The sequence below is a fragment of the Thunnus albacares genome, chromosome 10 (genome assembly GCF_914725855.1).
Source record: "Thunnus albacares chromosome 10, fThuAlb1.1, whole genome shotgun sequence".
In the NCBI taxonomy this organism is placed as follows: Eukaryota; Metazoa; Chordata; class Actinopteri; order Scombriformes; family Scombridae; genus Thunnus; species Thunnus albacares.
This window is the reverse complement of record NC_058115.1, coordinates 12,177,242-12,196,094: the sequence shown is the minus strand read 5'-3', so window position 1 is coordinate 12,196,094 and position 18,853 is coordinate 12,177,242. Positions and strand designations below refer to the sequence as shown.

At 41.3% G+C, this 18,853-nt stretch overlaps 1 protein-coding gene across 4 annotated transcripts in view; it reads left to right on the top strand.

The window, feature by feature from the left end:
* unc5a (unc-5 netrin receptor A) overlaps nt 1-18,853 on the top strand; it is a 143,968-nt gene that overhangs the window by 68,109 nt on the left and 57,006 nt on the right. For all 4 annotated transcript variants that reach the window (XM_044363551.1, XM_044363550.1, XM_044363549.1 and 1 more), the window contains exon 2: nt 3,621-3,836. In XM_044363551.1, coding sequence (XP_044219486.1) covers nt 3,621-3,836 — 216 coding nt within the window. The remainder of the gene's footprint in view (nt 1-3,620; nt 3,837-18,853) is intronic.

Sequence of the window (18,853 nt, the reverse complement as noted above, 5' to 3'; positions counted from 1 at the left end):
TGGTGGCTAAACATGAAATGGTTTAATATTCTGGATAGTAATTTTAATTGAATTAATTTCAGAGGACATTGTAAGGCGCTGATGGTGTCATAAAACACTTGTTATAGCTGCTGTTCATCACTGTGATGTAAATTATGCCCAGTGATTGCTCAATGATGCTTTCCTTCGGGGACATGACGTTGTAAAAAAAAAAAAAAAAAAAAAAAAAAAAAATTGTAATTGGCTCCAAAGGGCACACGATGTGTTGTAGCCATGAGGGAGAAACACAAAAGAGGGTTATTTTCTCTCCAGCTACGGTTTTCTCCCTGCTGACATCCTCATACCGCGTTGCATTCAGCAATTCTGTTCTCCAAGTAGATAATAAGGAGTGAAATTAAAAAATAAATGCTTATTTTACAAACGGTGATAACACAAGTCGACAGTTCATGGAACACTGACACTAGCAGAGGAGAAGTGAGGATAGAAGAGGGAAGGCATTTAATTTCAGAATGAGACTTGAGATTTGTGTATATGCACCAAAAAAAAGACACCCTACTCCTAGAAAACGATACAGTAAGTGTTACAAAAGTAAAAATCATTGTAAAATATTGGAGATAGATGGTAACAACGTATGTTTATAAATCTGCAACACGTGTGAAAAGCTAATCCTGTCTGCTTTTTTTTAAAATGCAGTGGTGTGTACGTGTACAGTTACAGCAGTCGCAGGAATGAACTTGAATATATTTTGAAGCGCTTTCGACGGCACCATTACCACTTTATCATCTCTTCCTCTTGTGGACTTGGTGGGAGCCTGACTTGACGTGGTCAGCTGGACAGATGAGACACTGGGGTCTGTGTGCAGCAGGAAATCTGCCCTGGACATCATGGCTCAGCACACTGGCAGCTGGTGCACCCTTGTTGTGATCATTCTTATGTGTGTGTGTGTGTGTGGTTTAGCATGTTTTAGGTCAGTTGAACTGTCTCTCGAGAGAATAGCAGCTGCAAGACAAATATCGGGTCACAACCCAATACGTCTCTTTTGAAAAGTACAAGAATGGAAATGAATCTTCTTGTTTCTATTTATGATAATGTGTGAAACTGTGCTGACGGCCGCAGAGTTAGGTAATGGATATTGGGCCGCAGTAACCCATCCAGGATATTCTATCAGTTAATCTTCATTTGGTCTATGATCAGCAAGGGAGACATTTAGCACCCTGTTTGTTTTGTTCACACACAAACAACAATGTGGCAATGGACCTGGATGCATTTGTCAATTAATGGCTGCTTTAGCCAATCAGATTCAGTGGAATCTAATGCAGTGCCCATAGTGCTGCTGTATGTCTATTTGATTTGTGCATTGACCCGCAAGGAGTCTGTTAAGTGGCTGATACTCCCTGTGTGTGTTTGTGTGTGGGTGCGCGCGTGCGTGGGTGTGTGCACATTGACTTTGAAGTACATTGTTTCGTGACAATAATCTAAGCCAATTTACTACGCATCAGCCCTCCATTATGGGTTTGATATAAAGCGGTGCGTGACTAGAATGCCCTCCCATAAAATGACAATTTACTTCTCTAAAGAAATTACGTGTTTAACCTCATTAACCTAAAGTGCACGTACTAAAATGGAAGACTAACCTCCATCCGTTGTGACACACACAAGCATGCACACACAAACACAAATTGGAAACATCATCAGAAGTTGAAGGGTTCACATTGAATGTGAAGCCCCCGTAAATCAGAAGCCAGCGGTGAGTTAACAACATCAGAAGTTCATCAAGCTGTTCTCGTGACTTGTCAGTGTCTCGGGTGGCTTTGCTTTTCACTCTCTGTTTCAACATCATCTGTCCTCTATGAGATGATTAACCTGGCAGGTGTGAGGTGAGTCTCGCCCACTGTTTTAGTGAGCTGTCTTCAGTCTGCCGGGAGTACAGAGGGTCAGTCCAACCGGCTAATGGCTGTGGTCACAAAGCAGGAAGCCGGCCCATTAGAAGAATCGGCCGTCATTAGGACCAGCACACTTTCAAACAACCTGACCTACTGGTCCCACACTGTTTATTAGCAAAGTTTTAGCTCTCCGTTAGAGCAATTATGCCCACTATTCATGATGAACTGTGGCCTTTTCCTCGACACCACGAGATGAGAAACACACACTCGCATACATAGTAAATAATGTCAGGCGGTTGTGTTGTCCTGAATTTGGAGCTGCCACGTTAATGACATTTTCTTCTCTGCAAATGTGTTGCAATAAGGGAAAATGGGGAAAAAAGGCAAAGTGTCAGCAAGTGATGTATGTCCTTCATTGGATACAGAACATTTAGTTTTCATTAAGAGTTAAACATGTACACGAAACATTAATGGGGTTCAGCTGCAGCAGCGGCGGTGGCTTGCTTCACTGTATCTCATCCTGATAAATTAGCAACTAAGCACACAAGGGTAACGGCAAAAAACGAAGAAGAAAGAGAGACATTAATACAATGTGTAGTGGGAGGGGGACTGACAGATAATGTCTTTATCCAAAGATGGTGTTTATGACGCAATGTAATATTATCCCTGACCCAGGCATCAGCAAGCCGCAAGGAAGAACAAAGGAGGAGAGAGAGAGAGGAGAGAAAGGTCAGCGTGAGTGTTGCCGTTTCATTATGAGAGATGTGGACTCCCATCCTCTCCTGCTGCACAGGGAGTGATGGAGAAGGTTGTTAATGTCTGTTCTGTCAGCCATATTGGATTCAGGGCAGTAAATTAATATTGCACTCCTTTTAAAGGGGTTTTATTTTGGGATTTACTGGTCTCCCCTGAGTGTCGGCGGTGTAAAGAGGTTATTTCCCTCTTTCTACTCCGTTGTGTGTCCTTTCGCTATCTCTCACTACAAGGCTAATATGTTTAGAGAGAGAGAAACAGTGTTCACGCAGGAAGGATGTGTGCGCTGTAGGCTCCGTCGTGTCATTCAGCGTTTGTGTCGAACATTTTTCAGCGAGCGTAAAACTTTTGCTGTAAATCGTAGCGTTGTCACCCCTGAAGGACAGCTCCTGTATCTCTGCACAGTGGAGATGTCTCCTATTTGTCATATCAGATTCTGGAGGAATAAAAACAGCATCTATATAGGGAGTGATTTTAAGTAAACTGGCTGTCTAGCTGTCAGTCATCTCTAACCTAATGCGGATAGAGACCTGGTTGAGGAGCCGTATAACACACTGTGAAGTGGCCTAGTCGCTGAGATAGGATTTATGGCTGCCGGTCCATCAGCAGTGATGTTAAAGGGCCATGATTAAGAGCTGGAATAAAGACATGGACTTCACTACCTCTCCGACCCAGCCAAGAGCACACAAGGCCAAGCTCTGTCACTGCCAAGTCTTCCCCCATACAGCTCCCTCTCTCTTCTTCACTCTCTGTCCATCTGTCTTCTTCTGCCTTTTTATATATGCATATGTATGAGTTTCAATTCACCAAGGACGCTAAATTTCTGCATTAGATATTTGAGTTTCTTCTGCATTCTCATTCACTAGTCAAGCCGTCACAACAGCAGAGCAGAAAGGTTCAGCTCCTGCCTTCGTGACAACTTAAAGACTTGAAAGCTTCTTTTTTTTTTCTTTTTTTTTTTATTTGTCATCCATCTAAAATCCCTGTTTCTTTTTACTCTCCAAGGTTCCGAGCACGCCGCCACAGCAGCACTTCCTGCCGCCTTCTCGGACCTGTTACCTCACTTCCTGGTGGAGCCGGAGGACGAGTACATCGTGAAAAACAAGCCGGTCACTCTGACCTGTCGCTCCACCCCGGCCACGCAGATCTACTTCAAGTGCAACGGCGAGTGGGTCCACCAGGACGACCACTTGATTGAGCGGAATGTCGACCCAGCCACAGGTACACGCAAAACAATCTGTCTTCCAACTGAATCATTAATTTCCATTTAATTTTGGCTGAAATTGGGCACCTCCTGAGCATTTTTTTTTTTCCAGCTGGGATGAGCAGTGTTTTTGGATGCTGTTTGTTACAGACGTGTGATACGAGCGACTCCATAGATACATTATGTAAAGTGTTTGCGTGCTGAAACTAAGGTTCGCAATTTGCCAGTGATTACTGTGCTCCATCAGGCTCTTGGCTCATCCTCCTGCCTATTTAGCCTGCCAGTCTCATAATAAGCACATTGGTTTCAGTCTCAGAAATATTCTCGATCACCTTGGAGACCTGTTTGTTTTTCTCTCTCTGTTGTGCCGCAATCCCCCGCCTCCGCCATCAGTGTCATAAACATGTATGACACTGATGTGGTGTGATTCAGCAGCGATCTGCAAATTCAAACCACCCATTCACAGACTGACAACTGATTGGGAATGAGAAACGTGGAAATGACAGGTTTTCTGGGGAGCAGGAACACACACACACACACACACCCAGCAAATGCAAGCTCAGATTTGTAGGCATATAACAAATATGTGCATACAAAAAAGGATAATGGACACAACGGCCAAGAAAACAAAAAAAATACACACCCATCAGTGTCTGCACACAAAATCACAGAGAGGAGGTGTTTAAAGCAGGAAGATCTGAAAGGAAATGTAAGCAGGATGTATCATAACAACACTTTGCCTCTTTGTTTTTTTTAGATAAAGAGCTCACAGTGCTAATATTTTATCAATCTGGTCCTCAGGGTTTGGAATTAATATGCAGCAGCTCCCCAGTTGTAGGCAAAAATTGTCAGTCATGGGGGTAACTGTTGATTCAACCTGACACTTAAGTAGGTGAGAATTTCTGATCTGGTTTACGAATGAACACAAATATCCTCCCACACTGAGGCTTTGATCGGCGTGCGTGCTGAGTTGTCCTCTCCCATGTCTGCACTTTTTTCCAATAAAACAAAACGTAGGATTTTTTTTTTTTTTTTTTTTTTTTTTTTTTTTTTTTTTTTTTTAATAAATTCTCCGCTGTGCAAGTGACTTGAAGGCATGGTGAGTGATTTGAGCTTCAGTTCTCTGCAGTATTGGATCTTTTTCCTTGTAGCTGAAGTGCGCATCAGAAGTTTAGAAATGACTCAAATATTGCTGCATTTCCAGAGTCTAGTTTGTGTCACTGTTCTGTGAGAACAATGACTACAGGTGGAGGAAAAGCCGAATACTCTGCGCATGTCATGTCACAACCTTGCTGTCACTCATCCAAAGAGTTCAGTTGTTGGATTTGTGTCAACTCGTGTATCAGGTGTAGTTTTGGATGCTGGAGACATTTTTCTCTCTGGTAACACAAGAATATGAAAAGTTGTCGTTCTGTTTTGAGAAACAGAAAGTGAACACACACTGTGGAGTGCTTGTGAATTTAGATCATTAAGAAGAAAGTCAGTGAGTTAACACTGATAAAATTTGATCAGTTCCCAAAGCCGTCTTCCTCCTTGTGTTGTTTCATTAACAGTTCTGCTGTCACAGCTTCTCACAGTCTTGTTCAATATAAAGTTGTTGAGGAGGAGTGAGACAAATTAAAAGCTTTGCCAAAAGCAGCAATCCTAGGGGATTGTGGTTTTGGATTGTGAAAAGTTCTGAGTAACGGATGAAAATCTACTAGCTGCAAGTGATGTTGAGCCACATATTTAGAGCCTGACATATTACGTAATTATTTTATTGTTTTTTTCTCGCAAATGCTCGCCTTTCCTGTAGGATGCTGCAGCCCGCAATGGGTGACATTGTGGAGTCGGCTGCCTAGCTTTGATACGGTGAATATGAATTGTGTTTTCTCAATAGCTAAAGAACACGATGTGCCCCATAAACTGCAGAGTTTATGGGAACATCACATTACCAATGCGACGTTACTCTGCCAACATTTAATGATGATGGACCATTTGCCATGTGGTTATGAGCCGTTATAGTCAGCATTTATTTGTCTATGAAACAAATCTGTCGTGCTGGGTGCCACAGACTCCTACAGTAACGAGGACTCCGTCTTTAGATACCCTGTGAAGTTCCAAGGCCTCCTCGCAGCATTCCACATCACTCTGTGGTCCCGCTGCCTTTGATGATGAATGTGTCACATGTGGGGCTGCGCAGTTATGAAGGACACGTGGTTGTCAAGAGGTATGGCTGCTCTAAGGTACCCACATCGATCTCTCAAACACTTGTGCTGTTTAATGTCAGCACTGCCCTGAGGAGTTTACTGATGGTTCCCTCTAATCCCCCCTTCCTGCAAGAAACGTGTGAGGAGCACACATCTAGCTGCAGTAAAGCTGTGTGTGTGTGTGTGTGTGTGTGTGTGTGTGTGCGTGTGTGCAGTACAGGCTTGTCAGGCTGTCCTCTCACCCTGGTCGTCACAGTCACACTGGACTCTAAACTCATACCTGTTGCCAAGCAACCAGGACTTCTGTCACACCAGAAGCTGCCTGATATCAACATCATGCCTTGAGGAGGGAGAAATGAGGAGTTTTGAGACATACCCAAGTTGACAAAAATTGATTGACAATTTATACCCAGTGTTACAGTGAAAAATCACCTTCTCAAAATAGCCCGTTTCTCCAAGAGGAAGTTTGACAAATTTCCTACCTGAGCTGGAGCACTTTTCTCTGCTCGAGCTTTGCGTTGAACAGAATCCACATTTGTTTTCTCCATTAACAAAGACAGATATGTAAATACTATTCACCCGTATGACCAGCCAGCAACGGTCAAGAAGCTTCTGAGATATCAGCCTCAGTTTTATTCGCTGGCTTGTTGAAACTGATTGGGATTCTCACAAAGGATTCTTGTTCCTTTGTTATGTAAATGAAGAGTAGAGCTTTGGATAGAGTTAATGCTCTTAATTCCAACAAGAAAATAATGGAAACGGCATGTAGACACATCAGAGTCAAGAGTCACTGCTGGAGATGGTGTGCACATTTGTTCTGCTGTCCTCTGTTCAACATGATAATCTCTCTTCAGTCTTTGATGAATGAGTGGCCCATCAACAGTTCCAGTTTGATTAAGCAATAAGAAGTAGACATCTAAAACTGTCAATCATACATTATTGGTGTGTATATAACAGGAAATATACAGAAATGTATACATTCTGTCTATTTTTAGGCTATTCGTTTGTCACTGCATGTGTGAGTTGGTGTTTTTTTTTTTGTTTGTTTGTTTTTAATCAAGAAAAAACAATACTGTTGTTAGCATTTCTGAGTTTGTTTAATTGGTTTGAAAAGATTTCACAAGCCCTGGAGTCACAGAATTTTCTTAATCCAATTAAGGTGCATGTTAAACATCAATTAAAACATGTCAGGTGAAGTTAGTTTTATTTATTTTAATTTAACCTTAATTGTACCAGGTAAGCGTCATTGACATAAAAAATCTCAATTAGTGCCCGAACCAAGATCGGCTGCAATAACAATGAGCTACAGACAAATAACGTAAGACACAAAATAGGCCACAAAATCAGAATTAAAAAGCTATGCACTTCTAACATCATAAATGTCATCTCAAAACAACCCGAGAGCTCTCTGAAACCATAAAACTCCTATAACTATCACTTAAAAGAACCTAAAAATAGAAAATGGAAAACGCTATCCAGAAGAGAGAACACCCAGTTTCTGCAGCAATGATTTGAATTCACATTTTAGCAATTTTTGATCTTGGTGCAGAAGGTTCCAGGCAGAGGGAGCAGCACGCATATAAGAGCTCTTTTACCCAGTTCAAGATGCTTATGGTATTAAAGATAAAGAGCCACAGCATGAAGCAGAATAAGGGTACATTTGAAACTAATAGTGTTATGCATCTAAATCTGTTGAACAGAGTAAAATTTGTCATTGCTTTAAACAGGGCTGAGCAATGTGACGATGCACCAGGAGACGATTTAAATTAGTCTACTGTGAGAGATTTTTTCACACCGTTTATACCGAGGTAGCTCTCTCTTTAACATCTCAGGGTGTGTTGACAGGTGTTTAATTCACTGGATTAACCAAAGACATACATACCTGTTGGTATCCATAAATTACTTCTTTATTTTCTAAAACCTACAATATTGATTCAATATAAAATCACTTATGTACTGTGATAGATGATTTTACCCACTCCTAGCCACAAAGATCTGCATTTAAGGCAAAAATAATGAAATGTGATTCTTCCTGCAGATGATCTTCTTAATAAAGAGATTGAAATGACTTATCTGAATGCTTATTTTAATAAGCAGTGACAGATTTTGAGATTTAGGTTTAAGACATAAGTTGAAAGTTAAACTAGACTTCCTATTTATGAGTGCATACCTGATCACCAGCATACTTGAAGCAACTTCTCTTCGCCTTTTGTCATATCTGTTGCTGAGAATGTCAAAGGATTCCCACAGTCCTAATGATTCCAGTGCATGTTTTTATTACTAAAAGATATCAAATAGGAAAAACAAACTGATCAAATAGAATGGAAGCCGTAATCGATAATCTCTTCACCTTCACGCGGCAGAGCCGAGTAGAAGCAATATCAGAAATGCGGTTGTTTTAGAGATTAACTGATCCGGCCCAGCACAGCAGAGGCAATATTCAGCAAACCTCATCCATGTTCACTCCCAGCAGACCCGGCCAAACGTCAAAGTAACTGGAAGGGTTTAAATTAATAACTGACCCAGCTCTGAAGTGCAAGACATGTTTCAGTCCGACTGCTCAGTATTCAAGGCTTAGAAGGTAGAAAACATGACATGTGGATAACCATCTAGAGCAGATATGACCTCTGCCCTCATCACACAGGTCTGTTTATTGAAACTGATTCAGTGCAGGAAAGACAAAAGAGCTGCTCCAGTTGACTGTGTGTAGTGCAGAGTTACAGTTATTGTTACTGACACACCTTTGTGTTGTCTGCACGCTATGGACACCCACCTACACACACACACACACACACACACACACACCAGCATTACCTCACCACAAATCTACACACAGACACACACACATACTCAGGGCCACTTGTCTCAAAAGCTCTTTTGAACATGGAAAAGGAAAGAGATGTCACAATTTGTCCTTCCTCTCCTGGTATCAATGTCCGATATCGATTCATCCTCGAGTCTATCGGTTCTCATTACCTGTCCTCAGTAACTTATCTCAATTGTTATGGCTGTGACTGCTTCCAAAGCCCCGGCCGGCTCTGTGTCTCTCCCAGGTCATCCTTTATAGAACAGAAGAAATGAAGATGTCTGGCGAGGCCTAATAAAGACATATCCCCTCCGAACAAATCAATGCTGACAGTGTGTTTGCATAGATTAGGAGATTCTCCCGCACTATGATTTCTCATCAGACACATGATCAGGAGAAAGGAGATTGGCATTTGAGCAGAGGATTGCTGTATGGACCAGACTGATTTGATTGTGTTTGCATTTCATCTTCCAGCATTGATGGAAACGATTTTGATCTATTCACCGCATTGTCACCCCTGCAGCAAACCTTCTCAGGTGGAAAATACATGCATTTCACATTCCTATTTCAATAAACCACAGCAACTGCTTTATATAGATGGGGAGAGATTATATTTTCTTTGTTGATTGAACCGGTTGTCGACAAGGCTCCTACAATGAAAACAGAAGATGATGAAGAAAATAATAAAGCTCTACATATTTGCCTTGTACTTTATGAAAGTAGATTTCAGAGTTTTGAGTGGACTCATATACACATTATTAATGAACTCCTTAATATTCCATTTTTTTATAACTCCATATATCACTTTATATATATATATAACCCTGCCCTATAACCCTGAGGTTTATCAGCATCAGCACCTGTCCTCCATCAATCCTTTGAAGTCTAAATACCGCGGATGACGTCGTCAGTAAATCTTTTAAAACCATCTATCACTTTCTGAATAGAACTAATAATGTGTTATAGCACCACAGGGCTAACCCCTGCCTCTGCAAACCAGCGAGGATTCATTTGTATAAAATATGTATTTTCTGATTGACTAGATCCTGGATTGTAATGTGATGACATATTTAATTTCTGATCTAAGGGGGAGATAAGCTAGGCTTAGCTGAAATGATCTGTAACCTTTATTTTAATACCTCAATACTTATCTGTGGTATTATAGCAGCCAGTCACCTCTCTCACACCAACTTCCACCCACTCTCTCTCTCTTTCCCTGTATTCAACTTTTCTTTTCTTCTCGTGTATAGGTCAACAACATCGATGCAAATAAATACTTTTACCTTTACATGAGACTTACAGGAGGTCCCTTTACATGAATGACATTTAGATGTGAAAATGTGAAAGCAGCAAGCAGCTCGCTGTCATTTTGTGCTGCTGCTGCACAAAAGTGATTAAACATGATCTTTAATGGAATATTGAAGAGTTGTCCGGCTGCAATTTAAGCAAAAGCTCACAGACCTGCAAGCCAGGATCTAATGAAGAGAAGAGGAAATAAGAGAATCAGGGGGAAGAGGACAATATAGTCCTAAATGAATGAAATGGCCTTGTACCACCTGCTAAGCATTGATCAGTAGCCAAGGGGACTAATTGATAATGCGTTATTAGCTGCCTCCCCATAATGGGACTTGTATTTCATCCTGTCCTTGATTGCGGGACGGAGGGGAAAGGATGTGGCGATGGAGCACCGAAAAACAGATGGCAAGGTGAATTGTTCCCGTGACACATCTGCCAACGTGTTCTATTAGGCTTCTCGGGCAGGTCAGCACTGTGTCTGAGTCTGTGTGTGTTTATGTGCGTGTGTGCGTGTGTGCGTGCGTGCGTGCGTGCGTGTGGGTGTGAGTGTGGAGCCAATACCTTTCTCACAGCACATCAGCACACCTGAGAGTGAGACGGGAGTCAAAGTAGATTTAATTGAGGCCTGTGTTTGTCTGGCCTTGAGACAACTGCAACTGTGTTTGGAGCAGTGGGAGTAAAGCGAGGCATTAAAAACAAACCAGCTGTGCTGATTGATCTCACCGATAGATTCATACAAAGGCCACGCTTCTTACAGCTCGATTCCACTGAGGGCGTCTGCGTCACGTTCCAGCTGAGATCAGCGCAGCCACTGGAGCTGATCGCGGCCACTCTTTCCAAATGCTTGTGATCCCACTAGACGCTCCACAATGTGTTTCAGAAGCGTCCCAGAAGCAGCTCTCTGCTAAACATATGCAACTAGTCTGTTTTTGATGGAAGCAGTGTCAAGCTGCAAAGAGCAGATGAGCCGGGCAGGAAGTCAGACACAGGAACAACAATAGAGTATCGGCCAATTTTCAAAACCAAACACCCTGTGTAGACCCCCGATCGTATATCACTTCACTACATCAACATTACGTTATAACCGGTGGCACCAGGCTAGAAGTCAGCCGGTCAGAGGATATTTGTCACCACGAGAGGTTGATCTTAGAAGTGGAAAATCACAAGATTTTATGACACCACTGCTGCCATGACTACCCTGGTCTCTGGCTTCCTCTCCAGGTGGAAGGGTGGCTCTTTTCTCTCTGGCGCTGCCTGAGCAAAATGCTCCCGGTGGGGTATGACGCCATGCAGAGGATGGAACAAAAGCGCGACGTAGCTGTGCCCCGGTTGAATCAAGGCGTTAGTATCTGCGACTTTGTGTGAGTCGTATTTTTATTTTGAATTTTGCAGTACATAGGGTCCGTTCCTTTTGAAGTTGGACTTGACATGCAGGAATAATGAATTTCAAAATTAACTGCAATTAGTGGAACAAAAGTGAAAAAATGATAATTACCATTTGTCAAACAACAATGCTGGCATTCCAATCTCCCACGCACACAGCCTTTGTCCTCCCACCAAAACATATCCGGCATCAGCCTCGTGCTTTGCTTTCTCTGAAGTAATTTCGCATTTGTCAATCTCACAAAAGCTGCGCTCTTGCGGGAAGTTGGAAAGCACTGTGCAGTCTTAGTGGTTCTTTCTCTCACAACAGTTCAAGTAATTTATTTACCCTGTCTGGTACAGACAGACATGCTATAAATACAGTCAATCCTGCACTTTTTGTTGTGTGTGTGTGTGTGTGTGTGTGTGTGTGTGTGCAGTTGGTATGTGCAAGAAAGGTGTCAGTTTGTACAATCATATTGAATTCACCATGTTAAAAATAATAATGGATTGCTACTTCTTTTCTGCTTCATGGTACATGTTAGCTTTGGAGTAGGAATAACAATTTCTAAATGCATTTTAAACTACATTTCCAAAGCCACACACACTAGTTTGTGCACCTTTTTTGTGGAAAAGTGGCTTGGAAATCAGAAGTACTTGGAAATATTTGCTCGGATCTGTCTAGCCATAGTTCTGAGCTTTCCATGCCCTAACCGAGACATCTGAATAAAATGTGGTCTGTATGCTGCAATGAAATGCAGCACATGCATTACCCAAGCCACTTGTACTGCCCTTGTGCTGAGCAAATAGAGGCCAAAGTTGCAAATGTGCTTGGATTTCACAATGTGCTTCAAAATGTGCCATTTTAACATGGTGGGATTCAGGATGGAGCAGAAAGGAGTCACTAAACTTTCTTACCTGCCTTGCTATTTTGATTATAGGCAATGAACTTTGATACTTTCTCATTTAACAGTTACTGTAATGTAATTTTATCTTTCAACTTACCTCCGCATCCCTCGGAAATGGAAGACGCGAATGTTATCCTGACAGAGGGAGACAGAGTGGGAGTTTGTGGTGTCAATCAACACCTGCTCTGCTCCAATTTGTTTAAAAATAGTGGAGCTGGGAGGTGTAGTGAGGGAGCTGACAGCTAAATAGTCCATGGAGATTTTTGATAGGCAGAGGAACTCAGTGGCTGACAGTTAATGCTTTGTGTATCTGGCCCTAAGGAGACTTTCAGTATAGGTATTTTACACACTCCTCGAACAAACATCATCTCGCCTTTCTCCCCTTTTAAACTAGAAGCTGCAGGGTGTCCTGGGTATGGGATAGTGGTACTGTAGTGAAAGGACTATTTTATGCTGTGAGGGAAGAAGAAGTGCTCATGAAGTGCTGTGAAAATATGAAAAGGACTACAGAACATTTTCTCTGTAAGTGTCACAAATAAGAGATGAGTTGGCGGGATGCTGTCTTTATAATCAAAAGCATCTAAACCAGTAAAGTCTAGTGTATATTTTTATGTGCATTTACTTGCCTCAAGTAAATATAAAATGGATGGATTGTGTATGCAGGCTGCTGGACTTTGGGTCACAGTGAAAAACAAGCAGCCAAATGTTCAGGGAATAAAAACCCAAGTCAATTATCAGCATGTTCCTGCCCACATATAACTCTGGATTCAGCATCATGTGGTCAATGTGTCGAGCACTAACGCACAAAAAAGAAAAATGCAGAGGCGACGCGGCACCTCTTTGAGAAAACCTTTTCATCGGAGCGGGTGTTCAATGAGGCATGCTGACAACAAGAGCAGTAGTCCTGGTCTTGGAGCCATCAGGAAGCAATCTTGAGGATTTTATGCAATCTAAATTAATAATTCATCCATTCGCGTTGTTTTAGACCATGAGTTTGTTTTCTGAAGACGTTTGTTGTTTTTCCTTTTTCAGCGGCCTTTCCAGAGATCTCAAATTAACATATCTTTTAAGGGGAGAGATTTTACTTTTCAATATTCAAATACATTTAAATATTCAAATATACTTGAAAAATGAATAAAAAGCTGTGTTTAAGAAACAGGTATTTGCATGTTGTTCAGTTGAGTACTTTCCTCTATTTATAGTCAGCTCCCCTCAAAGCTAGTTTGTGTTTGAAATCAACAGAATTCAAGGAAAAATGTCACATTTACATTGACTTACATTACTTTTATGATAACATACTGAATATCTTTGAGTTTGACACTATTGGTTGGACAAAAGAAGCAGTCTGACTATGTCAGATATTGTGATCAACATTTTTCACCGTCTGACATTTTACAAACTAAATTATTAATTAAGAGTAATCGAGAAAATAAATTTAAAAAATTGCCTTTCAGTCATTAGTTGCAGCCTTATTTGTGATCTGTTCATATTTTTGGAACATCATATCTCTTGTCCTTATAATAATCTTTAAATCATCACTTATGTTTGGTTTTCTCCTTTTCAAGCAGTTTTCAGTATGCAGCATATGTGCATACTAATCCAACACCACCTCCAACATCTGGTGCCTCTGATATCAGACCGAGCTCTGGGGTCCACTCTGTGCTTTCACTCCATTTTCTCAATTTTCAGCATCTGGTTATTTATAAAATCCACAATTCTCTGTATTGCATCTACTGTATTAATAGTTAATGCAGTTACATCTGAACAAAGAAATTAATATTTTAAAGACTCAATCCACGTTTGGTCTGCAGCACTTCGTCCCCTCATGCTTCGCATTATAGTTGATTCTGGACTCAACTACATGGTCCACATTGGAATGAGAGCCATGTAGTCTTAGCCTACATATGAACACTGGGGCACTGGGTGGATTAAAACGGATTATGGATTGAGGCTCTGAACATGTTCCAGGTATTACTCTTTTAAGATGTCGCCATTCTTTCATTTCTTACTATATATATATATATATATAATATATGTGTGTGTGTGTGTGTGTGTGTGTGTATACAGTATATATTGTGGAACATTGTAAAACTTTTTATTTTTCATAAAATATTGTTTTATTTTCACTGTTATGAAAGGCTACCTAGTACGTCCCATTTCAGCCGCTGTTATCTACTTGAGAACCTGTGCATCATGGTGTGAGGGTCGTATGTAAGATTTGAGGGTATCTTTGTCCAAATATCTTGTATCTTCAGCACCACACACACACTGATTATCCTGAGATTTCTCATAATGCTTTAAATCAGTGTTTTTCTGTGCAGCCATGGCATGAATAATATAATATATATATATATATATATAATAATTCATTAACAAGGCAATGCGGTGTTTAACCTTCTTTTTCAACCTTGGCTAGGGGCCTTTTTTGCCTTTTTATCTATTGCTTGGTGTTCCTAATAAAGCAGCCAGTGAGAGTATTTAATGTCTCTACTGAAATGGCCTGTGTTGAACAATGAAGAACTATTATAATCATTTATTAAATATATGAAAAGAAAGCAGAAATTTGTCAAACATTCATTCATAATTTCATTTATTAAACAAACCAAAAAACTAAACAAAAAAAACTTTCAAATCATGGGCTCAGATTTACAAATAGAAAGACATGACATAACTTTTTGCTTTGCTTCCCAGAGGAGCAAAAAGTGAGCAATGGACATAAATGGAAGCTAGAAAATGTCAAACTTTTTCATGTCAAGGATCTCCAAAATAGATGCACACTAGACCACAGACCTGTGTTTGAGAGGATTTTGTCTGAAAGAATCTCCTCTAAGAAGATACATTCCCTGGAAGTTAGTGTAATAAACGTGAAGTTTGGGAACCATTCCTCTAAACAACTCGATAACCACATTACAAAGTGGATAAATTTAGAGATGTCAGTACCAGAATCAATACATAGATACTATAGACATAGCTATCAGTAGTATCAACACCACACTCTATAACTCAGTGTTGTTATTCTAATATAGCCAGAGTGTGTTTGTTTAAATGCTGAAACACTTAAAGTTTCAATCATACTCAACAAGATTGCAAACCAGAGTGAGAGCACATAATCACACAGCTGTATTTGTTGTTACAGAATGACATTTCATACAGTTCTTCTAATTTGAAATGACTATTTTTCAGGCTGCTTTGCTTTCTACTTGAAGGCCACAGACCCATATTTAATTTGTAACTTTTATTCTAATGCAGCCTGTATGCTTAAATAATGAAACACACAAAGATTCTGTTCAATTGTTAATGTTCATAAAAAGTTTTTAAACAAAGGAGTGTGTCCTGAATGGGATTTCTGCGTTCGCCATGGTATCATATCAGGTATTGAGAGTAGTGGATCTTCAGTGGTAATTCCAGTATGGTGACATCACTTGTATATACTGTAAGTGTCATACAATTTACTGACTTATAATAATGACTTATTTTGAGAAATTTCTATTGCGCTTCTGATTTGGCTGTGAGATTCGCTGATTAAGATATGATGAATTTGAATGAATGTGATGGCGTTTTCAGTCCAAAATGGCAGCAGGGCTACCGCAGTGCCATCTAGTGGTGGTTGTCAAAAAAAGCACCAGAGTTTCGTATCTTTGCCTCTATACTCTTTGGTACGGCGCATGCTCACGGCCAAAATACACAAAGCTACTCAGGGCTGTAGAATGGAAAAGGCAAATACAAACACGTTCATAAACTGACTGTTGGTTAAATCACAGTTGTGAATAAAATGAGCACTAGATAATAAGAAATTTGTTTGTATAAAAATGCCAGATTGTTTGAGATAGATATAGGTTTTAGTGATAATATAACATGTTAATTGGGCATGAAGAGCTAATTTAAATATTAATACATATATGAGCGTTGTGTGTAATCAGTATAAGTTATGAGTCATTATCCCTACAAATAATGTAAAAAGAAAGAAATGTGAATTTTAGAATGTCAAACCACTTCAAAAATGTAGAAAAAAATGTGTTGAGTTTTGTGGAAAGACTTTCGTAGCCTCTGTGTTCCCCCAGGCTGTTTACTGAATGCTGTTTGTTGTTGTGCTGAATATTTAAATTCGCCCACACACCTTCATTGGATTACCCAAAACCTCTGCCTTCTAACTCCGACAGCACTGACAACACTGCTGGCCAAAGGCCCGAGAGGGACCAACCGATCGCGAGGAGGGAGGGGAGAACCCTAATGCAATTTGTATGGCACAAAGCGCCTCGGCAACCAGATGGGAGCCAGGCTGACTTACCTGAAGCAGCTTTCCTTATTTACTTCAGTGCCCAAGGCCATGTCAGACAAGGGGGAGAGAAACATGTTAGCCCGAGCAAATTATCACGGCTTTCATGTGGATAACGTTCTATCAGATCCTCCCACTCTGCAGAATGTAATGGAAGCAGAAGCAAAGTGCTCAAGGCCTTCACCTCCAACGTGTTCTCATTCGAGGCAGGACAAGGTGTGTGTGGGAGATAAAGAAGCAGGTCCCAGTCACTCCCAGCCTGACGACTGTGGCATCTAGAACATTCTGCTCTTGCCAATCATCGGGGTCAGGATATTGGATGGAGAGTAATTACAACGGGGGCACTTTGGTAAGGGCACTGTGGTAATTCACAGCACTGCCTCTGTGTGTCCGATATGTGTGTGCGCTATTAAGGAAAGGTTAAGCAAACTAATTATGGTGGACAGTGTATGTAAATAGAAAATCCATTGCTTTGAATTCATGTCCATTTGATGTAATCAGGTGTGACTTTATTATGGTGGCTGGCGACCAGATATAAATGTGAAATGTATAAATGGGAAACTAATTTTAACCCGCATGTGATCTCTGCGCTCTCTGACACGGCAAAGCTATTCTGAAGTTGTGTGCATCAATTCATTATCACGTTCTAAACCTGTGAACACCTGTGCAACTAAAAAAACAATTTGTGCGCCATTTATGTACACTGCACCGTGCATTGTTGTGACATCCTGTGTGCACTTAATGTGGTGTTGTGTCACTGACAGATATGGCAGTGAAATTTCTTGCAGAGAAGATCTCACTCCTCTGGGGCCAGGCGAAGTGAGTGCACAATTCATTATTACTACTGAGCTCAAACAATTTTCTCTCAAAATCTTATCCTCTTACATTATTTTTGGGTAGATGTGAGGTCTGATTCGACTGATTGTAGAGACCCACGCTTACAGTCACTTGAACAGGCATGAGGGTGCACGACTTTCATTAGTATTTCCTCTGTCCTACACCATTTACTCGTCTCACACCCGCCATCGAGGCTCCACCTGAGTCTCCTTGGAATGGCATTGGACTGAACCCAGCCGGATTGATTGGAGCGCTACCTGCTCTCCTGTTTGTCAGCCATGAATAATCTGTAACGACATTCAGAGTATCAGCGGGGGCCTTGCAGTGTGCATTCATTGTGGAAAATGGACAGCTCAATCAAAAGAAGCTCTTGAAAAGCTGGTCATAACCGGAGGCAGAGCCTTGACCCAGAACGCTGTCCCACTGACTTGAGTCGCAACCCCACCAGCATCACTGAATGGAAGGCCTGACTACTGTATTCCCTGTGAACCCAGGGCTTCTTTTTGCCTCCCCCCCTCTCCCCTCCCTCTTCTGTTACCATCTCTCTTGCTCTTTAATAGAGCCATGCTTCACTCAGAAGGCCACGTTATCCTTGTTAAGAGACAGACGCTTATGGCGCCACCTGCCATTCTCAGCTCTCCACGCCAGTTAGCTTGGGCCACCCATCACCACCCTGCTTTACATGGTAATTGAAATTTGAAGAGTTGATGATAAAGCAGTTATGTCCTTGGCTATGTGACCTGGGGGTTAACTTAGGATTACTTACACACAGAAATACTGTACAGGTTGTTGTGCGCCTGTGTTTATAGACTGATTTCAACAGGCTGTTTAGCTCCAAACTTGTTTTTTTGACAACTTGGCTCGCTGTCAGGATTTCTTTCATGTAGGGAAAGTAAAGTAATTGGTTTGAGGATGAGTGCATTGTTGGTCTCTTGAAAAGGAGCTCTGGACACTCAGGGTGCTGGTGATGACATTGATGCCATCCAGTACAAAGAAGAACCGCAGGAGGAAATGAAACACTTAGAGCATGCTTTTGACTGGTTGCCAGGATGTGCAGACAGTGCATTCTTAAAAGTGTTCATCTGTGATGTCTCCCCTCAACCATTGTGAACTCTCTCCCTTGAAATGGTGCATCCCCCTGATGTAGAGTCACCCAACCCTAATCCTCCTATATCCACTGATGAATCCCGGCCACACACACACCATAGGGATGCCGCCTAATTGAATTTCCTTGGCCACAATGAACACACACTCAGGACCTGCAAGTTCCAGTCCTTGCCTTTGATAAGCAAATGACCCCTATGGAATTGAGGTCACAGCCTGCGAAAACAAGAGTGAGGGAGAGAAAAATAAAGTCCCG